This window comes from Tinamus guttatus, unplaced genomic scaffold, assembly GCF_059628265.1.
Source record: "Tinamus guttatus ecotype Peru unplaced genomic scaffold, ASM5962826v1 Tinamus_guttatus_pri_ptg000004l, whole genome shotgun sequence".
In the NCBI taxonomy this organism is placed as follows: Eukaryota; Metazoa; Chordata; class Aves; order Tinamiformes; family Tinamidae; genus Tinamus; species Tinamus guttatus.
Genome location: NW_028288538.1, coordinates 6,708,741 through 6,731,144, shown reverse-complemented (window position 1 = coordinate 6,731,144; position 22,404 = coordinate 6,708,741). Strand labels below are relative to the sequence as shown.

General features: G+C 39.7%; 1 protein-coding gene across 1 annotated transcript in view; it reads right to left on the bottom strand.

Annotated features, from left to right (window-relative positions):
• Positions 1 to 22,404, bottom strand: part of LOC148596381 (cytosolic carboxypeptidase 4-like) — a 182,184-nt gene that overhangs the window by 94,397 nt on the left and 65,383 nt on the right. The window contains exon 6 of the mRNA XM_088520853.1: positions 20,116 to 20,292. Coding sequence (XP_088376979.1) covers positions 20,116 to 20,292 — 177 coding nt within the window. The remainder of the gene's footprint in view (positions 1 to 20,115; positions 20,293 to 22,404) is intronic.

Below are 22,404 nucleotides of genomic sequence, written 5' to 3'. Positions count from 1 at the left end.
CAAGAGAAGTTTGTGGAACTGACCAGAAAGAGGGGTATTTGATGAGCACCTCTAGAATTGAAATATCTATTATTCAATGCTCACAAAAGAAGCTACTTTTCCAAATTTTACCTTCATTTATTCAACCAGTCAGGTGCCATAGCAGAACCAGCCTGACCTTAAATGCCATCTGGATTATGGACTATTATTATAATCTAAACAGGTTGAGAAATGCCACATGCTTCTTGTTCTTGGGATGTGTGAGCAGATACTAAGACAAATCTGTATTAGAGTAAAGCTTATCTCTTTCAGGCTTACCCTTTTCTAAGCACCTTCTCACATGAATTCAGAAATGTGCCCAAGTTTTTTTCACTCCCAAAGAGCACCAGAAAAGACTATTCCAAAGAGAGAAAGAAATACTTTCTCCCCATTCCCTGTAATGAACTTACAGAAGATATATTATTCCTACTGCATCAGTCAAAGCAGACAGCAAAATGTCAGCTGAACACCCAGTGATCAAGTGTTTGCCCAAAAGGGGCAAGTACCAAAGTGGTGAACAACAGGCCACCACTTATATATCCATGCGGGACTGAGCATCTTCCCATCAAATAGCCAAGGGTCCTTAAATGGGGTCTGACTATCTTCACATATTCTGCTTTCTGTCAACACCTCCTCTAAAACCCACTGTTGTGGCAAATCTCCACAAGAAGCAGCCTTGCTACATCCTGCCCTCCCCCGTCACAAAATCCAGCTGTGTCATTTTAACTCCTGGAATACTGTACCTACGCTGAGAAAGCCAATCCTAAAGAGCTGTGCAGGACCCTGAAGAAATGCAAAAAGAGTCAGAGCACATCCTGTGCAGTGAGAAGGGGCTCCCCTATCCCTCTGCTCCAACCTCAGTGAGGGGAACGTGCAGGACGAAGCCTCGGAGGGCACCGTGTCCTCCGCAGGCGGGTAGCCCCCCGCGATGACCACGTCACGCGGCACAGCCCAGCACTTCTGCAGGCTTCGCTGTGGTCCCTCACCACCGTCACCTCCATCCTAATTAGCTACGAACGTGAAGAAACAGAAGGACAGATTTCCCCTGAGCTCTGCATTTGCTAAAAGATCATCCAGGAAGTCTGATTTTTTTTTTTGCTGTGAACACAGATATCATAAGTAATCAAAGTCGAACTTCTTTGTCCCTGTCCCCTTTTATTCTCAGTTTTCCTTTAGAAATGAGGTCGCTTTCGCACGCTACTACAGACATCCACGGACAGGCTACTTAAGGATGGATTTAGCAGGAAAGCTAAGGGTTACGCAGCCCGCCTTCTTCCTACCCTGTCAGTACTACCAGGTGTGGCACACAGGATGCTGCACAAGACATCCTCATTCCAGCTGCATCCACCCTCAGCTTAGCTGCATCTGTCCCAGTGTAGACCTACAAGTAACCCTATATGCAGTTGTATATATATACACATACACACAATACATGCACACATGTATTTAGAGCAGTAAATAGTGATGCAAATAGCATATTTTTCATCTACATATAAGCAGAGATAAATAGACAGACACAGCCCCTTGGCACACAACTTCTTCCAAGTGTGACTTGTAAACATATCCTCTAGGATACATTTAAGCACACATTTAGGCACATAGTGGTACATAAATCCACATCAAAAGTGCAATTATGTATAACCCATTACAGATTACACATCATTGGATACTAGCAGCCTTATACAGAGCATGGCTCTGTACTCATACACACACACCCCCTTCCTGACCTCCACCTCTAGGAATGCAAGAAGCCTGGGAATCAATAACCACTTACAGCCCTTCAGTCCAACACTGCCAACTTCGTTCTCCCTCCTTACAGTGACAGACAAGCTGACTACAGATAGGGGACATCAATATGCAGAGGAGCAGAGGTGGACACCGCGTCAGCATAAGAAGCAGACAGATGCTACTGAAGCCGGTAAAGACATTTGTCCCTCCTGCAACCAACTGAGCAGAGCTGCCTCTGTTCAGAAAATTTCTGCTTTATTCACAGGACATCAGTGCAACCAAATAGGGCAATACCTTGGGCCATTTGCCTGAAATGACAAAACTGTACATGAGAACATCCAGAGAGAAGCCAGTGAGTCTGTTTCCTAAATCTGAACAATATTCTTATCTACATAAAGATGTGCAACATTCAGAATCACAAATAACTAGATATCATATCTTTTAAAGGAGACAGTATGAAAGTAAATACGGTTCAGGGCCAGCAAGCTACATTTAAAGTTGTCAGGGTGCTTAGCTGACTTTTTAAGGTTGAATCAGCATGCATATGCACTTAAGTGCAATTCAGTACCCCTCCCCAACATATCTTAACCTATAACCTTAACCTATTGTACAGTATCTAGAACAGCTCCATTAGCATTCCTAAACTCTGACATCAGCACTAATCATGTTCCTTCATCACAGCCCACAACATCACTTGAATAACAAGAATCTAAAGGTCCCAGAGCTACTCAATCTTAATAGACAACTTTGCCTCGCTCTTAAAATACTTTCTCAGTGTTATCACTATCCAAAGATCTTACTTCTGAATTATGAACGCATCCTACTATTCCCAAGTCTGATTCCCTCCTGAGCAGAGACTGGCATTAATATAATTATGGTTGTTTAATAAATGTATGATGTCTGCCAATCTATCACGCTAAATTAACCACAGGAGTGAAATTTGCACCAAGGGTGACAAGGCCCATTTTCAAAGCTGACATTTAATATCAGTCCCCAGTACAAGTCATACTTCAGGGTATACAAATCAAAGGAACTGGTAAGTATCTGAGAGGCCTGAATATGCAGAACCCAAGAAGCAGCTTTGCAGGTTAGCTACAAATATCTGGTCTATGCGACACACGTGCACAGAATTGATCAACCAGAGAAAAAAGGCAAGCCACTTCAGTGCATGTGGGAGGAGGAAGGGGTGGCTCCTCTCCAAAAGACCTTGAACACCTTGACCCCAGGAAGCCTTTCCAATCACCGAACATACTGACTTGATCAGAAACGTGACCTTTCTGTCGCTTTTTCAGAGCCAGTCTAAGCTCTGTTCTCAGATCCCATTTATTTCATTCTCTGCTCACTAGAAAAGACTAAAGGGCGGCCCTTAAAGGTCACTGGAAATCAGTGTCCAACTGCCTACTGCAAAATCCCAGTGGGCTGCCTGACTGCAGGGACCATGAAAACCCACCAGAAAACACACTTAGAGACGCAGGGCTCACATCAGCAGCATGATCTACAGCGTCGCCCTCAGCTGCCTGCTCACGTGGGCGCAGGACGGCTGAAGGCCGCGAGCAGGTTACCCGGGTGTAGCTGCCACCGCCGGGCAGGGCTGTCCCCGGTCACCCCCGATGCCAGCCAGGGAGGCCATCACAACACGACCACACAGCCCTTCTCCAGCACACAGGATAGCTACACCCAGACCTATTAGTTCTCACAGCTGGAAAGAAAAATATGAGGAAGGCAATAAAAAAATAGACTGAAGATGACTTAATGGAAAAAGAGTAGCAAAGTAAATATATTAGAAATGCTAGATTCCTCCTCATAAGTTTCTGTATAGAGCATTTCAAAATAAATGTTCTCCTCACTCAGCTTTGAATTACTGTACAAAATAAAATCATTTAATAAACTACCACTCTCCCCCCTCCAAGAGGAAGAACAAGTCCTCAAACTTGCAGTCTGCTGACTGCCAGCATTTAAAGGAATGACAATAAAAAGAATATCCTGCACTGAAATGCAAACTGCCCTGCTGATCACACTGCAAAAATAAATCTATACATAGAGAGCAAAAAAGGAGGAGTGAGAGAGAGGGAGAGGGGGAGAGAGAGAGAGAGATATTTTAATTGTATTTGATAAATAAATAAGTGATCTCCAGCAGGAATAAGCTACTTTGAACTGCACAAGGTTCCTGGCATTTGTATCCCCCTAGTTGTGCTTAGCTGTACTACTTTCTCAAATTCATTTGCAATGTTTTTTTCTAAACTTACCAAAAATCACCTTTTTTTTCCATTGTTGCTTTGAATAAATCTTTGATGCAATTTTCTTCTGAAGCTGTGAAGCATTATTCCCAGAATCCTGAGTGGAAAATTTATGCCATATTCCAAAAGCCACAAAGAGATAGGACACAGTTGAAGAATCTCTTCAGAAAGTTCTTGTTATTTTTTAATCTAAGTAAAAAGTTGTTTACAGGAATACAACAGGTTTGAAATGACTCCTCAGGAAGAGCTGCTCAGCTCTTCAGTGAAATTTCTGATCAAATTCTTTTCAGCTGAAGTTTTGCTTCAGCTTCAGCTGTTTTTAAAATTAAAATTGTTTTCTACAACTCTACACATTGGTGCTTTGCTTTTCTCAGGAGTTGTTCTATGACTTCTTTTCCAGTTATTATACAAAATGCTTTCTTAATGTCCTTAGTGCTGTCTGTCGTGATCTTTCTACTCATGTCTTTAGCTTCCAGTATCAATTTCCTATGTTACATTAGCTGGTGCTTTTCTCCTTTTTCCCTTTGTTCAGGGAGAATAAATCTCTGCTATTACCCTCAGAAGATCATTTTCATCAGCATCGTTTAGGTAAATGACCTCTACTGTTGTTTACTCATCACACTCTGCAATACTAGTAAACAATTAGTGAGACTGAAATAACAGAAATCTGTCTCACTATAATCAATCATGTATGTTTTTCATCAATATTATGATTCACTGTCCTCTACGCTCTAATTACTGCCTTCTCTCTGCCACTAACCCGAGATGGTTTTTAACTAATGATGTTCTCACTCTTGATTACAGATTTGTGGCTTTTTGGACATACAATAAAACCCTTTGAAGGACTCAGTTTTCATTTGTAAAACTGCCTCCTTCCCCCCCTCACCCCTCCAAGTTGTTTTTGTTTATAGTATTTCTTCAACCCTAGAAAATCAGTGCTTATCAACAAAGAAAAAAAATATACGCACACACATTATTAGGAACACTGTCCTCTACCCATATTAATGTAATTAGGTCATGATCACTGGTGTCCAGGTAACCACAAGCTCCCACACCAAAGACTAGTTCATCCTTTCCTATTATAATGAAGTCCAAAATAGAACTATGCGAGAAACAACCATCTTGTGTTAGATAATGATCATTTATAATGTTAAATTATTTATATAGCGCGTACTACTGCCAGCATAAGATCTCGGGTATGTATCACCCAAACTGCTATCAAACTACACATTTAGTTTTTGTAAACTGAATAAAAATATGTAAGTAGCAGCTCATCCTATTTTCTAGTTTGATTCAGAGTTTTGGAGTTGTTTCCTAATCTTTGTCATCATGCCTGTAATACATAGACCTGAACTACCATTAAATGAAGGTGTAACAGACTGCCATTTTCCCCACCAAAACAGCACACGTTTAATACTCCATCCTTCCTCAACACGATGGACATATATTTGGAGATTTTGAAATTCCAAACATGTATATCTCCCACCATGTTTCACCAAGGCCAATTACATTAAATTGCACCGACTAGATGTTTCAATTAATCTTGCTTGTTACTCAGATGCTTAGCACTGACAGAGGCAGTTGAGAAATATATTCCCTTTGCATTTTTCTCTACGTTGGTTCAATTTCTTCATGACAAGCTATCCGAGTTTGAAGTGCATATATTTTCAAACTTTTTTTTTTTTTGACATTTCAGCAGTTTTTGTTTAGCTACGATGATGATTATTTCATTTCCTCCCAAGTGCAAAGACCTTCACCAATACAGTGTCCACCAGAAAGTGGCTCAATTTCCCCTCTAAGAGAAGATCTTCTGATTCACATTGGTTACACAGTCAATCATTTTCTCTTCTGCCTTCTCTTCTACATCTTTAAAAATTTCTCTAAAAATATCACCAAGATTTCCCTCTCTCTTTTTTATTGAGAACGTGGAAGTATCCTATGATGTGCCCTTCCAAGTGTTTCTCTGATACGTTTCCACCTGCGTCATCCAAACTTGTCTTTGTATTTTGTGTTTTTGCTCCAGGCAGACAACACACTATCATGTTACATTTTTCTCCTCTATCCTTTTTTCCTATGTGGAAGTCACTTATGACAATTGATTGGTTGAAAACATTGCTTGATGATTTCTTCTTTCATATCAAAAGGCATTCAAACATAATCTCCTCATTTTCTGTACCGTAGTAGCTGTGTTACTAAGTATGTGAGAAGGATTCATGCAAAAAATGAATGCCTCAATTCTTTCCTCTTGAGTAACCAATACCTTTTTTGATTTCTACTATCTTCAGCTTCCTCATGTCTGATTCTTCACCACATACAGTATGCATGCAAATAATTTCTGATTTATCCCCATCTGCAATTCCTCAGGTCCTATACGATGCTGAACTTTGTCTCTCCAAACATCTACTCTCAGATATTCCCATCAGCTAGCAGTACATGCATCAAAATAATATTTCTTCCTCAGAGAAAAATAAGAACATGATATATCCAAGGCAGATTACAGCAGTTTATTTTTCATTACCCATGTACCATACGCAATGTAGAATCTTACCTAAAGATAAGCCATATACCTCTCCAAATTCCCTCCAGAACAATACCACTGGGCATATCAGCTTCAGAGATCATCTCATATAAGCATATACTTATTCTATAAGAATGTATTTATCATATACCAAAGCACATATATCTATTCTTTTACTCAGAGTTTAAGTGTCTGCAATTCAGTTTGACTTAATTTACTTTGGAAATAAGTTAAGCCAAATTTAATTAAGACCACTTCACTTGTGCTTCAGAGTGTTGACATGTGGCTTAATGTGGTTTAGCACAGGACTCCCCACTCTCAGCTTCACTAATTCAGAGGCACTCTCCTGCATATTCTGATATAGACAAACTATTAAAGATTTCGGTCTGTTTAATTATCAAAAATGATTAGAAGATAACTTGGTTGCAATTTGTAAAAGTACCTTTAAAAGAACAAACTGCAAGTCACTTTAGGTTTTTTAAAACAGTGGAAGAACATAACATCACCACAGCTGAAAAGAGCAGGCAGATGAATTCAAATTAGACTAAGGCAATAATATTTAACAGTTACTGACCCCAGAACAAAATACCAGGGGAACAGATGGCTCCTCACCATGTGATGTCCTCAGATCCTCTGCAATTTTAATTTATTTATTTTTAAACAAAACCTACTTCAATACAAGTTATCAGGCTTAGCACAAGGGTGCCAGAGTGAAGCCCAAAGGCTTATAACATATAAGAAGTAAAACCAAATGAGCTAATAGTCCCCTTTAGCTGCTAAACTCCATGGACATGTTACTGAAATTCTGTTTTTGGCACCTAATGCCTTTTCCAGCAGAGGCAGCCTTGGCTGCTCCAGGACAGACTAGAACATACAAAGCATATAAGAACAGGAGAACTATGAACTGCCTTTGCTCTTACTATGACACAGAGATCTTCCAAGTCTCCAGTTCAGACCTGACATTCTCACTTGAGTTATACTGTGTGCTACCATTCACACATGGGCAGCACAGCACACCTCCTGCTGATGATTTTTGATGTTGGATCCCCTCACCACCTCCTTCCAGTGTCTGAAGTCACAGGAAAGGAGAGAGATGATGGAGCTATATTAGATATAAAGGACATGCTAATTAAGTACTCAAAGGAGCAATGACAGAAGTGGAATCTCCAAGAGCAGGTTCTTGCAACAGCCTTCTCCTCCAGCTGGATGACCAGACCCTAAGGGCAAACCATCCCATGGCACAACCTGCACAAATTATTAATGATATTTAGAGCATTAAGCACTGGCACATACTAGGATGCATACAAATAGAAATATCAGAATCTCAACAGTATTGAAAGAATTTACTACTTTAAATGTAGAGAGGACAGTCATTCCTAGTACATAGAAATAACATATAGCAAGGAATAACACACAAGAAGCACATAGGAACTGGAATAAGTATTTTAGCAGAAGGAAAACAGGGAGGAAAGACAATATAATTAGGACAAGATCTTGGCAGATATGAAAAGAAATCTGGGCTGGGAAAAATTAGGTAGAAAACACACATTTACAGATTTTGAGGTTGGGGAGAATTATTACATTATTTAGTTCGGTTGGAAAGGAGAGTGAACCAAGGAACGTGGGGTAGATGCTGAAGCATTTGAGTAAAAACTCATTGCAGCTAAAAAAAACGTGTCTTTCAAGGATACAAAACAGGGAAGAGGAGAAACTGGATTTCCATATATGGTTTACATACTGCTAGATATCCTATATGCACAGTGTGGATCTCAATCAGCAAAATTCACTGCTATAGGAGGTCACATTTAGCAAAGGATTATGATGGAAGAGCACATGACTGGTCACAAAGTGTCTTAGTTCAAGGTTGTGATAATGCTAATCAAGTCTCATGACAGTGTATGAAATGGAGGGGGGCAGAGCAGGCCAAAGGATTATTTCCCTTCTGTGTCTTGGTGCAATTGAGTCACTGCTTTACAGGCAAGTTTTGTTCTCTGAGCCATGAGGAATTAGCTTCTGTATGAGACAGGGCACCTGATTATATGGACCAAAGGTCTGATCCAGCATAGAAAATTTTGTGATCTTAAGAGGAACAAAATCAATCTCTGCAGAAAATTCTCTGTGTGAAAGTCTTTGAAACTTAGATGTTTCTAAAAGCCATACAGAGTGAAACACAAACATGGCTCCTTTAGCCTGTGTTTTTCCCATTTCCCCATTCTTATTCTCCATGCCTGAGGAGTTCATGACTAGACTATGAGCTTCATCAAAGGGCAATTTTCAGCTGCCAAATAGATTTGTACAACAAATCCACACGGGGCCAGATTAACAAGCAAGAGAGACATCAGAAATCAAAAAGCTAGCCGTTGTAATTCCACAGAAAACTTGAAAGGATGATGTGAAATGATCTTTGGACATTTAAAGGGACATTATCAAAATACTGCAGTCCGTTTTTCATTAGGATTTTGTTTTGTTTTTCTTTTTAATTCTTTTTACTTCCAAAAAGAATTTTTTCCTACTTTAGCAGAAGGCATTCCCGCTGGCATTCAAGGTCATGACATTCAGGATTATTTTGTAGGTTTCAAATGAAACATTTCATCCATAAAAATCATACATGCATGTGAATGCAATTATTCCTTTTGTGTTACCATTAACACCTATATATTAGAAAGTTAGAAATAATACCTAGGTGTTTAATTTGCTTCACTATGTCTTCCATAGTTTCCCCATTTGGCTTAATTTGTACTGTGGAAGTAGCTAAAGCTCTAAAAGATCCATATCTGGAGTAAACAAGATCCTCACCTATACCATACACTGAATAAATTCAGAAATCAGCCTGACCACAATTTATTATTAATTTTCAACCTCTGGGTTTTACACAGGAGTGTTTGACTTCTGTGCTTGGCAACACTGACTTGAAAGCTAGGAGAACTAGTACACTTGGAAGGAGTCATTCCATCACAGTACGACAACAGAATTTATCGTGTTTATCTCCCTATGTGAGCACATTGTGTCTGTTCACTTTCCAGTGGTGTCAAAATAACATAGCAACAACAACAACAGATCTTCCAATTGGGAAAGTTAAAGGGAAGCAGGAAGTTGTAGGGACTTGATGGAACAAGCACTTCAAAGGCTGAGTCCTGAGCAGAAGAGGTTGACAACAGAGCCAAGAAAAATCTTCCAAATATGTGATGGTGAGAAAGGGTGGGCCAAAAAGGGGGCACGTGATGCAAAGAACCTCAACACAACTGGGTACTTCCCAGGACTGCAGTCAAACCTACTCTGATCTCATGCCTGACATCATTCCTATTGTACTGCAGATGGCAGGGGACCTATTCTCCTCTTGCAGAACCAGTTGACACTTAATAACCTGTCAACAGCAGAGAGAAAGAAGATGATTCAAGATGTGCAGCTTCTGCCAAAGGGCTGCTGATTACACCAGGCTCTTTATACTTCGGAGCAGGAGGAAAAAGAGGAACAGAAGTCCTAAGATTCTCCTTAGTATGAGTTTTGAAATTCATTCCAGAAGGCAGTGAAGCCAGCTGAGTTTTCCCTTCTTTGTAGTTCATATTTTCCCCTTTGGTAATACCGGCAAAAACTGGGCCAGGATATAACACCAATTCTTCTGCCAAGCCACAATTTGTATCTCATTTCCTAGCTTGAATGATTAAGAGGAGCAGAGAAAGTTGATGTGAAAGACTCAGTGTCCTGAATCTGGTTCTAAGATCCAGGATTCATCTACTTGCAGCCTTTTGTCTATTCCACTTTATGCTAACACTATCTTTAGCGCTCCAGCAGATTTACAGTGTGGTGTTTTTATTTTGAAGAAGGAAACTATAGAAAGATCCATGCCATGCACAGAGGCATGAGGACAGCTTGAGCTGTACGTTGTTAGTAACGAGAATTGCTTTGGTTTGTACCTCTCTGTAGAATTTAAAGCCACAGAGGGGACATTTTCCCTCTCTGACCCTGGATATCCCTGGTAAACTCACCTTCTGGGTGAGCAGTTTATTTCACTTCTCACCAATAGTTCTAGGATTACAGGAAGATTAATATCAATTCCAGGTTACTCCAGAGACCTTACTTTATATCTCCTCTGTTATGACTTAGACATCTCATGTTCTACATGGAGTCATTCAATGAAATACATAGTCAGAATCCCTGGTAGAGAAAAAGGTCTTGTGGGGAGGCTTGGAGGTAGATCATCAAAAAAACTGCAGCCCAGTCGAGGTTTGGGGCAACCAACACCACAAATACAGCTGCCCAGAGCAGAAAAGCTGGAAGCACTACCTTGGGATTCCTGAGGAGCATTCCCATTCAGGACTAGCTGATTTGATTCAATACAATTTATCAGGGCCAGAAAAATGGAGTTTTGTGGCTTGCAGCCACATAAACATCAAGTGCAGTGGTTTCAGCCTGATCATTATGTTCCTTTGGCAATCAATATCCTAACTGCTCATTTTGGCACCATTAGTGCTGCCCATTTCCACATAGGCAAGACTCATCACTCATGGGTGAGGATGCTGCAGTCAAAAGCAAAGTGTAGGAACGGAATACCGGCCTGGGAAAGCTCGGGACAGGGTTGTATAGCAAATATAAAAACTAGTGCTATGGGAGTAGGCCGCAATCCTCCCTCCTGCGCTTGGTGCTCGCTAGAGATGCCTCAAGCTCCGTTTGATGTATGATAAAGATCACCCACTGTGATAATGCCCTTCTGGACAGACATTCCCATTCCCTTTAATTGGATATTCATAGCTAGAATAGCCTATCCTGGTACAGTTAACCATAAAACCAGGTGCCTCTGAGCAGTTTAGCTATTGGTTACAGAGCTAGCAAAGGCACTCCTGCTTCTTTGCAAATTGGGCCTAGGAGGGAGAGAACACATCCACAAGTTATTCCCAGGGCACTGGTAACTCAGCCTTCCTTTCAAACATGTCAATGTCTGTGGAATTTCTCTCCAAAGCTAACTATACAAATCTACCCTGACATAACACCACTGAACCTAGCAAATCTAGGATACAGGTGGCTCAACATCTCTGGAGAAGTAATCAAAATAGAGCAGTTAATTGATGCTCACAGGGTCACAGTTGAAGATAAACATTTTTTTTTCTCCCCCTGGTCCTAAATACCTAAATTTTCCAAATACATCATGCCTTAGGGATGATGTATGATACATCATCCCTTCCAATAGCAAGGAAGATTAAAATGTTGTTCCCCTCCCACCCATTGTTGGGTTTTATTGCTTCCTGAGTCCTTTGAGGACAGGGAAGCTACAGAGGGCCATTTTTCTTAGTGTCATTCTCCTGCATATCCAATAACCATGCAAGTTCCACCACAAGGGAACATACCCCAATCCCCTAATGCCTGAATCTTTCAGCCCAGGAACAGGAAAGCAGATGGCCTGAGTGACAGCAAAAATCCACTGCAGCAGGTGCTGGGGAAGACTTTTTCCAAAACCTTTTTCAAGGCAGCATCCATAGGACACCTCAGCAGATGGACTAGTGCATAGCATTTGGCAAGCAGCTGCCCCTCTACAGACTTCTTGAAAGGAGTAAGGAATTATTTGGTCACCCTGAGAAAACAGTTGTTTGTTTATAAAGCAGCAAAAACTCAGTTCTCTTGGCTTAAGAGACCACTGCTTTTCCAGATTCATTCACAGAATAGCTACACTTGGCAAATGGTGGAAAAAGCAGCAAAGAGTTCTCAACAGAACACCTTGAGCAGACACATGTCTGCCAGCAAACGGGGCTTGTCCTATATGAAAGAAGAAATCCGGTGTCTTCTCCAGAAATGATGACAAGAAAACGATCCGTTCTTCCAAAATAATAAGGCTGAACTAACTATGGATTGGGTCAGAAAACAGGAAGAGAGTATGGAAGTCTGAACTGTCATCTTTTAAAAGTTAGAGACTTTTGCATGAATATAAACAGCCCTTCAATATGATAACATTAAACACCTTTGTCAAAAATTAGTACAGACTAACAATACCCTGGACTTTGGGAAACAGATGGTATTAGCATCTTGCATTGGCTTTGGACATCATTCCCTTAATACAGCTGTTTTACCACCCACCAAGAAAAACAGGACCAGCCAGGATAGTCCTACTGACAAGTTCCAGTTTTCCTGAAAAAATAAGTGCCAAAGCTTCCTCCGCAAGTGCCCACAGCCCTAGGATTTGCTTTTACAAACAATGTGAGAATGCTAATGTCACCACACATGCAAATTTCTATTGTTTAATCTAGCACTAACCAAACAGATTTGATCACAGTTAAAGCACATAACTTACTTGGCATTCCCTCAGCTAATCCTTTATTTCCTATTCCAACAATATTACAAACTCCTTACAAATACCTAAAGCTAAAATTCTTGCTGCAGATCATACAAGACCTACCAACTCCTTAGGACAGACAAGTGCCTACGATCTCCTGCTTTGCTTGCTCAGAAACTCTCCCCTTTTTCCTCACATCTTTCCCCACACCAATGACTTTTAGACTTAGATAGTCTTATTAAGTGAGGTCTGCAAGTCTGAAATACACAACTAGAAAATCTTACAAATTGAAGCATCAATCAAATCAAGGGGTTAGCAAAAACAAGAGCAGAAAAAAATAAAAATAAAATGCAAATCTTAGGTCACTAAGGCAAGCAGAACAAACAAAACCCTTGATTTGAACCTTCGATCCTTAGACTACCATCAGATTACTATTATTTTTTTTTTCCTGTTCTATTCTCAAAGTTACAGCTGCTTCCAATTTGAGCCACTTTGGACCAAAACTGGAAGCAGAACTATCAGAAGAAAAAGCGTTCTTTTGTATTCTCAGCATCTGCTTTTGGATGAGATTTCCAGACCACAAAGGGTCAGCTAAACACATCTTACAGGCAATCTTTTGGAATGGAAACTTTTAAATGCTTCAGAGACTTGCCCATGTTTAAGAAAAACATAAGATCTGTGGGACAAAAGAAATTAGAAAAAAGAAAAAGTCACAGTCGCAAAGATGTCAAACATTTTCTGCAACTCTATACTAGAAAGTATAGAATATGTCCCTTAACTACTTTCAGGAATGAAATCTAAAGGTATCAAATGCACTTAGTGGCAAGAATATTGCTGAAACCAATTTTGTTGGTGGCTGAATACTGACAAGAGGACAAATTAAAATTAATTATTTTTAAGTTTGTACACCAGCTTTCCAATTAATAGAATGAGGTACATCATAGTGGAGAACAGAAACAAGGTCATGTGACCTGAAAACACCATTAAAACAATTCAATTTCTGGCTGTTAAGTAATAGCAAAAATTACTTACAAAAAAAATTCTACCCAGAAATCCCTCATAGCAATTTGCTAAGTTATCTCCAGTAATAAGGAAGATAAAGATCTTGCATTGCCTAAAGACACCAATAAAAAAATAGCATTATAATTCACTAGATGAACAGCATGTTAGGAACAGTTTGGCTAATTTGGACAGAAGCAGGTGAAATCAGGGCAGAAGCCCAACTCTGAAGTACTAAAAGGAGGAAACACTTTCATCTTGGTATACTGCTTTACTTCTGTCACATTTCCACAGTAATTCACTGTTTCATCACTTATTTAGAACAATCTAGCCTGGGCAAGCCAGGCTAAAGGGAATGCATAATATCAGAGCTTCGACTTTTTAGACCAACTTCCATTGCTGCAGTAGCTGTGCAAGGGCTGAGATGCAGAGCTCCATCAAGCTCTGATGCTGGCTTTGCACATGATACAGGCTTTGTCCTTTTACCCTGGCACTTCAGGACATCCCTAAAAATCAGGACCAATAGTTTTAGAAGAGCTACAAGACTTTTGTTTTGAAGCTGGACACAAACTGCATTCCTCATGTTACATCCTAATTTTCTGAGCAGATGGTGCACAGTACCTTTAGGAACAAGTACTCTCCATTTATTATGGGTGCAATTTGTAAATAATCATTTGAAATAGGGCTTTTAGGTCAAGCTTTTTGCCAGTTACTCTGGCCTAGTTCTCCCTGTCAACAGCTGCTATTTTGGTCAGGCAACATTTCACCTCAACTTTCTAGTGATCTAAATGATTGGAGGAGATACAATACAGCAACAACTCATGACTTAAGTCTTTTTAGAAAGACAGTTCCTTCCACAGGCTTTATTCATCATTCACTCGTCCCTACTAGGCTTCATCACTCAGCTTGGTGAGTGGTTAGGGTTTCCTCTGTCATCAATCTAACACAAAGTTGCACTGGTTCTGGGTAAAACTACCCTGAAACTCCTGAAGCCCTCCTCATAAAGGCATTTTGAAGGACTACCAAGAAAATCTTACAAACTTTACTACTATTCTGCTCAATGCTTTTCTCTCTGCTGCCATCATCTCGGCAAATAGAAGACTTCCTCCCTCATGAAATCTGATGAGGAAATTGGGGATATTCAGTTTCTCAGACTTAGAAGTCTCAGATTGGACTGAAAAAAAAAATCTCTTTCCCTCAGCTCTCCCAAAGGCTTTCTTCAAAGAGGGATCCATATCACTGGTAAAATCCCCTTCAAAGGGCACTGTCAAGACATCTGCAATAATTTTAAAACTCATTTGTTACTCCCTGTTTTCTATAATCTCTTTGAAGCAAGAAGTTAAAATCTATTTCCATTAGTGCTACATCCCCTCCACCAGGCAAACATGCCACGTAAAATACTTTTCCAACACAGCATGTAATCACGCAGCGCGAAGCCCTATTTTAGGCGCTGCCGTACCAAGATATATAGGTTTGGAACTCAACTGTGTATCATGATTCAAAAGATAGGAACTTGCAGGATGATAGATGCAGCTACTGAACAGAACAGCTCAGTGTAACACTCTACACAAAGTTTTAAATTAATAGGCTATATATCAAGGAATCCAGAATGGGATAACAGCCTAACCGTCACCACATGCTATAGTACTGTGCAGTAACAGCAAAGATACTCATCTACAAATATAACAATGATTATATATGCAAATATAAAATATAAAAATGAAAGACAAACTCAAAAATGTATCAAAATGTGTCACTGCAGACATGATTCTTTTGGGGCTGGGATTATACCCTCTCAAACAGAATGGAGCTTCCTACAGTACCGCCTTACAGACTCCTACAGAACACAGATGAGAAAGAGCCTCAACAGCCCCCAGACGAGAGGCTGCAATAAAAGCCACATGGCAAACTGTTCCATGGGGGGAAAGACAAACATCCTTCACACTGGCAAAGAAATGACGAACAGCTGCTTTTTCTGATCATTTTCTGTTTTGACCATAGGAGCTGTAAAGTGGCTGGGGAAGGAGGAAGCATTCCCTGCGGAAACTCACTGCTTTGTTTTAGCAACTTGCAAACCTTTCAAATGGAGACACTGCTCCTGTAAGACTCAACTGGGCAATCTAGAAAAAATGAAAGAGTTTGGATATTTCCCTCCTGCTCTCTTCTTCTTCCTTAGGTTGAATAAAACCTCAGATAAGATCAATAGTTTCTTTAGTTTTATGTTTCTCTTCCTTAAGGGCAGCTGGTTTATTGCATTTCCATTGATCACACAGACAGGGAGATTTGACAGAGATAAGCTATTTTTTTCCCCTCTCCCATTTAAAATCAAATGACTTTTAAATGAGGCCGGGGTCACCCTTGTTTCCCATTTACATATCACTAGCAAAATTCCTGTATCATTTTTCACTCATTGAACTGTTTTAAAAATGCAACACAAGTCTTTAAATGTCAGTCTAACACAGGTTACATTCCCTGGAAGATATTTGGCAAAGATTTCTGGCCGTGAGTCCAGGAAAGCATTAGGTTCTACTTTATCTCAGCCCTTCCTTGGCCCTGGCTCTTTGGCAAGAGCGGGTAGATCACCAGCCTTGTGCACTGCATGGTTTATCTTCACTGCAGCCTCTGCAAGGCTCTCTTGCCCTACTGAAGTCTTTGCTAGCTCCCTAGCAGATGTGCAAGTGTAAGCATCACATCAGTGCTTGCAGTCAGCAAAACAGCTACTTGAATGGATTAGTTTCAACATTTGCAACTAGGAAGGAAGCTAAGGACTCGAATCAGGGATGGTTGTGCAATGCTATTAGAAGTTTGACCATTGATTTACTGAACAATGCTGGAGTTGTGAGCCTCTACTGTATAAAATTTGAGATTTTAAATCCCATCTACTGCTGGCACTGTCCTTCAGTGTATAAAAGCATTAAAAATATTTGTGTGTGCTTGTCCAGAAAAGATCCAGGATATACACCTAGAGGGAGAACAGTTTCATCTAACTCAGAAGGTGGTTTTATCCATAGCTAAATACAAATGCAAACCTACTAATACAAGTATATAGAGAGATCCAAGTCCAGGATACTGACATGGACTGCCTAGGTATTACTCTCAACTCTTTTTAGAGACAACTTCTGGGTCCAAGACTGAGGTATACACATTGAAGTCTGGAGGGGGGGAAAAAAAAAAAAAAAAAAAAAACACACACACACACACCATGATTGCTTGTGTGATTTATTTTCAATTTACAGTAGTTTTGGTCCAGTAGGTGGAACTTGAGTTTTAATTGCAATTATGTGACCAAATCTTTAGGTCAGCCTGTCAAGACCATACCCTAATCACCTGAAAGAATCGTCAAGAAACAAATCTCAAAAGTGCCAAAAGAAAGAGGAAATACCCTAAATAGTATCAATTATTTGGAACTCAGCTTGTGCATTGTTATGCAGCTCCAAAGAGATGTCAGTGTGAGAAATGATATTTCATTTCAACGCTAATCAGATACTTAGTACACTTGGGAAAACAACTGAAAATACTTTAAAGCTGTCTGAACCAGAGAAATTGCAAAAGGCCTTTACTTCCTTACAGTGAGTGAAGGAGATGATCCCTCATGGCTGTACACGAAGAGTCCTCCATCTTTAAGATTAATACTGGTAAACAACAAATTAAAAATACTGCCTCAGAATAACCACCTCAAGATCCGAGCAGGTTTCAGATTTTCATCAAACAGAAATCATTTTCAACAGACATTTCAGAACTGCTTCAGAGCTCAAACTTCCTCACGGACCACAGGAGGGCTGGATCCATCGTGTCACCAATGAGTCCCCTTTCCACACCGTACATCAAGACATTCATACCCTCAATGGCTGGATGTTGCCCTGTTCACATTTTTAGTGACAAAGACAACAAGGATAGAAGAATCTCTTAAAACATTGCAAAGATTTCTTGAAGAAATATATATCCAGGCCCTGCTACATTAGGTCCTTCAGCTTTTTAGCACCTCACCATGTAATAAGGCAATGGATGGACAAATGTTTAAAACCAGCATCTGAGTGCGGTACTTGATGTCTATTTAAGCATCTGATGTCACAAACTAAGCCAATTTTTGTTGAAAACCTCACAGTGGTAAAGGAAGAAAAAGGAAAATCATTAGATATTGATACTGTCTGATGGGTTACTGCTCTTAGGCCTTATTGTGGTCATCCTGGGAACTAAACGAAACCTTTCTCCTAAGAACACTAGAAGCTTTGCCACTGATTTCAGTCAAGGCAAGATTTTCCCTTACTGTCTTCTAAAGAAGATTAAAACAGCTGTCTTGACCTGTGGTGCTTATTATAAACCCATTAGCATAAAGAGGAGCAGGGAGTGTTAGACCTACTGCTCTGGGCAATTACATTTTCCTTCTTCAAACTCTGTGTTTTTCCTTCTCTTTCCTGTCTTGGAATTGATGCATGTATTGCAAAAGATAGTTAAAACAGAAGCTGAGTACTTCTTGACTACACTACATAGAGAAGTAAAAGGATTACTATAGAGCGTGCAAAAAGAATTATTTGAATATCTATTGATTAATTATTATTTATTATAATGGCTCTTAGAGTCTTTTAGGATCCATAATTGCTTATTAATGCTGCATAGATTGCTCCTCAGTGGAAGGAAGGAGGTGGAACGTGGAAGCCATTCAGCAGAAGCAACGGGCTTGGGAAAGGAACAGAGAAAATTCACTATTTGGTAGAGAAGGGAAAACTACGATCAGCTAAATACATTTACTAAAGTTCAACCTCCGTACTTAAAAGGGCTAGGAGATCTCAAAAAGATGTCTCTAAAGTGTTCACCCACAGCACAGCCCTTCCCACAGAGTCTAGAAGGTGATTGGGGCTGTTCAGGGTATACCTTGAGCTCATGGAGAGCCATCAGAACTAACCTTTATTAGCTAGCTTTCATTAACAGGCTAACTTAAGGTAGACTCTTAAATATAGCAAGGTGCACACTCAACTACCTAGCCTGTACCAAGAAGAGTCCTACCACTAGCATTCATGTTGATTACCTTAAAATAAACTCAGAGATGCCTGTATCACATGCAGGGACATTTTTATTAGACTGTGAATGCCCTCAGAAGGGCAAGCGCCCGAATTATCTCAAAAGCCTTACTTTCTTTAGCTCAATCATTCAGGCTCCCAACTGGAGCTACCAGATCTATCTGGAATCAGCAAAAAGCAGTTTGAATCACTCAAGAACACCAATCTCTCTCCTGTGGCACAATGAGGCATTGCCAGGGCTGCCTGCTAGCTTGAGTCTACTCCTTAAAAACACACCCTCACCCAACTAACTGATTTTGTGCAAGGAAAAACATAAGGACAGGATTCATCTCCATAACTTTACCTAGAATGCTCTTTCATCTTAAAGTTATTTGATGGTGGATGCTGTTGTTTGAAGTCTATGAACAAACTGAAAGATCTGACACATTCTTTTGAACAGTTATTTCAGGGAGTTTAATGAGAGTGCATACAGAACATATGAGGGCAAGGGGAAGAGGAGCATCCTTGTTTCCAGGGCCATGAAGCCTCAGAGTTCACTAAAACAATAATGCTATCATCATCCCTTAATAGTGTTTTATGTGACCCAGTGTCACAGAGCCTCTTATTTACACCTCCTTGCAGGGTAAACACTAAGCAAGCAGAGGAACATGTGCTGTAGCTGCCGCTGTTATTAGCAACGTAGTCTACGACTTACATGATGACTTTATTTCCCACTGGTTTAATGCAAATGCCTTGTCAGCAGTAACATTACAATATGTAACACCAAATGAATGAAGCCACATCATGGTAACCCCAAGGATCTGTAGCTATAAATCTGTTATAACAGTGTTAGAACACATATATACAGTGCTAGACCCCAACACTTTAAGTAGAACAAATGATGTGAGGCTACTTAGACTATTTCCTTATTTTAACACAGTAAAAAAGAACAAATATTTGACTCAGATTAATTTCAAGGAAACTCTTCCTTATGCAAAAAAAAAGTGATATTTATTTTAAGTCATATTTGCTCTTTGCAATGTTACAGCTCAGTAGCTTCACTGTCATTATGACATCCCTTACCACATTATCCAGGAGAGTTTCTTTCACTTTGGAATGAGTCCTCAGAGAAAGGACCCTACTGCCCTGGTACTGAAGGCCAAAGAGTAGGAGTCATGTGCAGACTTAATGGAGGAAAAACTAAGCAGCAGTGTTACCTACATGCTGGAGAGGATCTAGAGAAAGCAGATGAAACTAAGTAGTGAGACAGCAACCATCATGTCCTCACCTCTCTAAACTCATGTTAGAAAGACCTATGTTAGAAAGAGCTTGATACGGGGTAAGAGCTGTACTCACTTTGTAGAGCCCGTGGCTGCAGCCGCAGTAGGTGCTCTCCATGGTGTAGCTCCTCAGAACACCCATTTCCTGCCACGCCACCACCCGAGCCGTCGACTCCCGGGACTTCTCCACCAGGAAGCTGCAGCTATTCATGACAAATGCTGGGGCCACTTTATCCAGGATTTTAGGAAGGGTCTATGAGAAAATATCAGCAATGAACGAGAAAATGAGTTGAACAGATGTGCATGTGTTAAGTCATACATGCATCTACAGAAAGATTTGGATTTTTTTTTAGATGTATATATCAAATCTATCTGTTGTCACTATTAGTGAGATAACTGAGTTTGGCACTGGTTGGAGCTATGTCCATCGCACACAAAATCCTCACTTTTTACCCTTTATTTCAACCTAGTCAAAGACTAGTTGCAAAAGTGTCCATCGTGCCTGGTGGATTTCATTCAAATGGATTTCATTCATATCCAATAGTCTTGGGTTACTGAAGTCACTTTATGAGCTTTGTTTTCAAGCTGCTTCAGCATTAACTGACACTTTCCTGATGTGCTGCCCAGAGCACTGGGGCCATAGCTAAATACCTGCTAATCCCATTCTCCTCTCTCCAGCTATGCTGCATCCCTCATCCAGTATCAGGATTCAACTATAGGAGATATTTTCCCTAAACTGAGGCTACTATAAAGGAGAAAAAGGGGATGTGTCATCTCACAGAAGATCAGACATGATTAAACTTCATTTTCATATAATGTTAATACATTTGTGTTGATTAACTGGCATTGCACAGCAGTCAAAAAATTCTCAGTTTTTTGAGGGTCCAAATGATATATAATTATAAGCTTCATTTAGAGAAACACAATCAAAAATAATCAGAAAGATTATAAAAATTACTTATTAACCCTTCACTTTGTTATTTGAGAAATCTTTTGCAACAACAAAAAGCTGCACACAAATATAGTATGCCAAAATATCAAACATTTCTGTAAATGCACAGTTACTATTTATTACGCAGTGTAGATGTGTTACTTTTACATTTTATAAGAACATATACTAGGTACTTGGCACTAGGTATGCTCTGGGTAGTAATTGAATCTTTATATACACATGTGTGCACGTGTGCATACAGTTCAGTTCTGATATAACTATCCACAACATATGCCAAAAGACCATCTGGTTCATCTACAGAAGAGCAAGCAAAATGAAGACATTCATTATTTCTTTGACAACAGTTTCCTTAGACTTTTCAACTGAATGAAATTACATAGAAGGCGTTCCTGCTCATCGCTAATGACATTTACCCTGAAATTCCATTCAGTTTGGGCAGTGAAACCCAACCAGTAATTTCACTTTCCAATACCAATCAGTTTCATTGACTGAGTCTCAGCAATTGCAGTTCCAATCTGTTGATCTTTACTTCATAATACTTTACAGAAATAGTTGGTTTCATCAAAAATTGAAAGAAAAGTGTTTAATAGCAGCCTTTTTTCCTAAAACATGTTTGACATGAATAATAAATCTTTGGCCTAAATTATTTTGCAATACCTACTTCAATCAACTTAAGCACACACACACATCTGTATCAAAATATAAGTGACATTTCTCAGTATATCTTGGCTGAAGTAGTCAATCGCCTCTGCCATCAAATAGATTCATTTTCAGACAGATTCATTTCAGACCAGAGTCATTTTCAGATAGAGAAACTGAGGCAGAGAAAACTAAAGCAAAGTAATAGATTCCATTTTAAACCTGGGAGACCACCAAGAGCCTAATTCATAAGTCTAGATCCCAAATGTGCTGCTAAGAGCTACAGCAGTTCCCTTCCTGCAGGCATAGTAAAGAGAACATCCAAGATTGACTGCTCCCTCAAGATTAGCAGCTAGCCTTTCAGAATTGCTTTCAGAGTGCTATTTTCTACATGGAAATCACAAACGTACTGCGATTTCATGCAGCACTTCTAGGCTTTTCAGGATTTGGGTAGAATAGGAATTAACAAACAAAAAACAGAGCTATATTACTCAAACATTTATAATCTTCAGCTCAACCACGAGATCCAGTTACAATCATGTATGAAGATTTAGATAGTTTTCATTCTGTCCTTATCTGAGTCAACACAGATTTTTGTAAATATGTAGTATAAAGAACAATAATCAGGTCCCTAATCCAATTTAGCCTTTTAAAACAATTGAAATTATATGCATAATCAATCTCATGCATTTAGTTAAATAAAAATGCTGGCAGGTAACAGTAATGTCTCCATATGCAAGACTCATTTGGGAGCATTAGCAAATCTGAATTTAA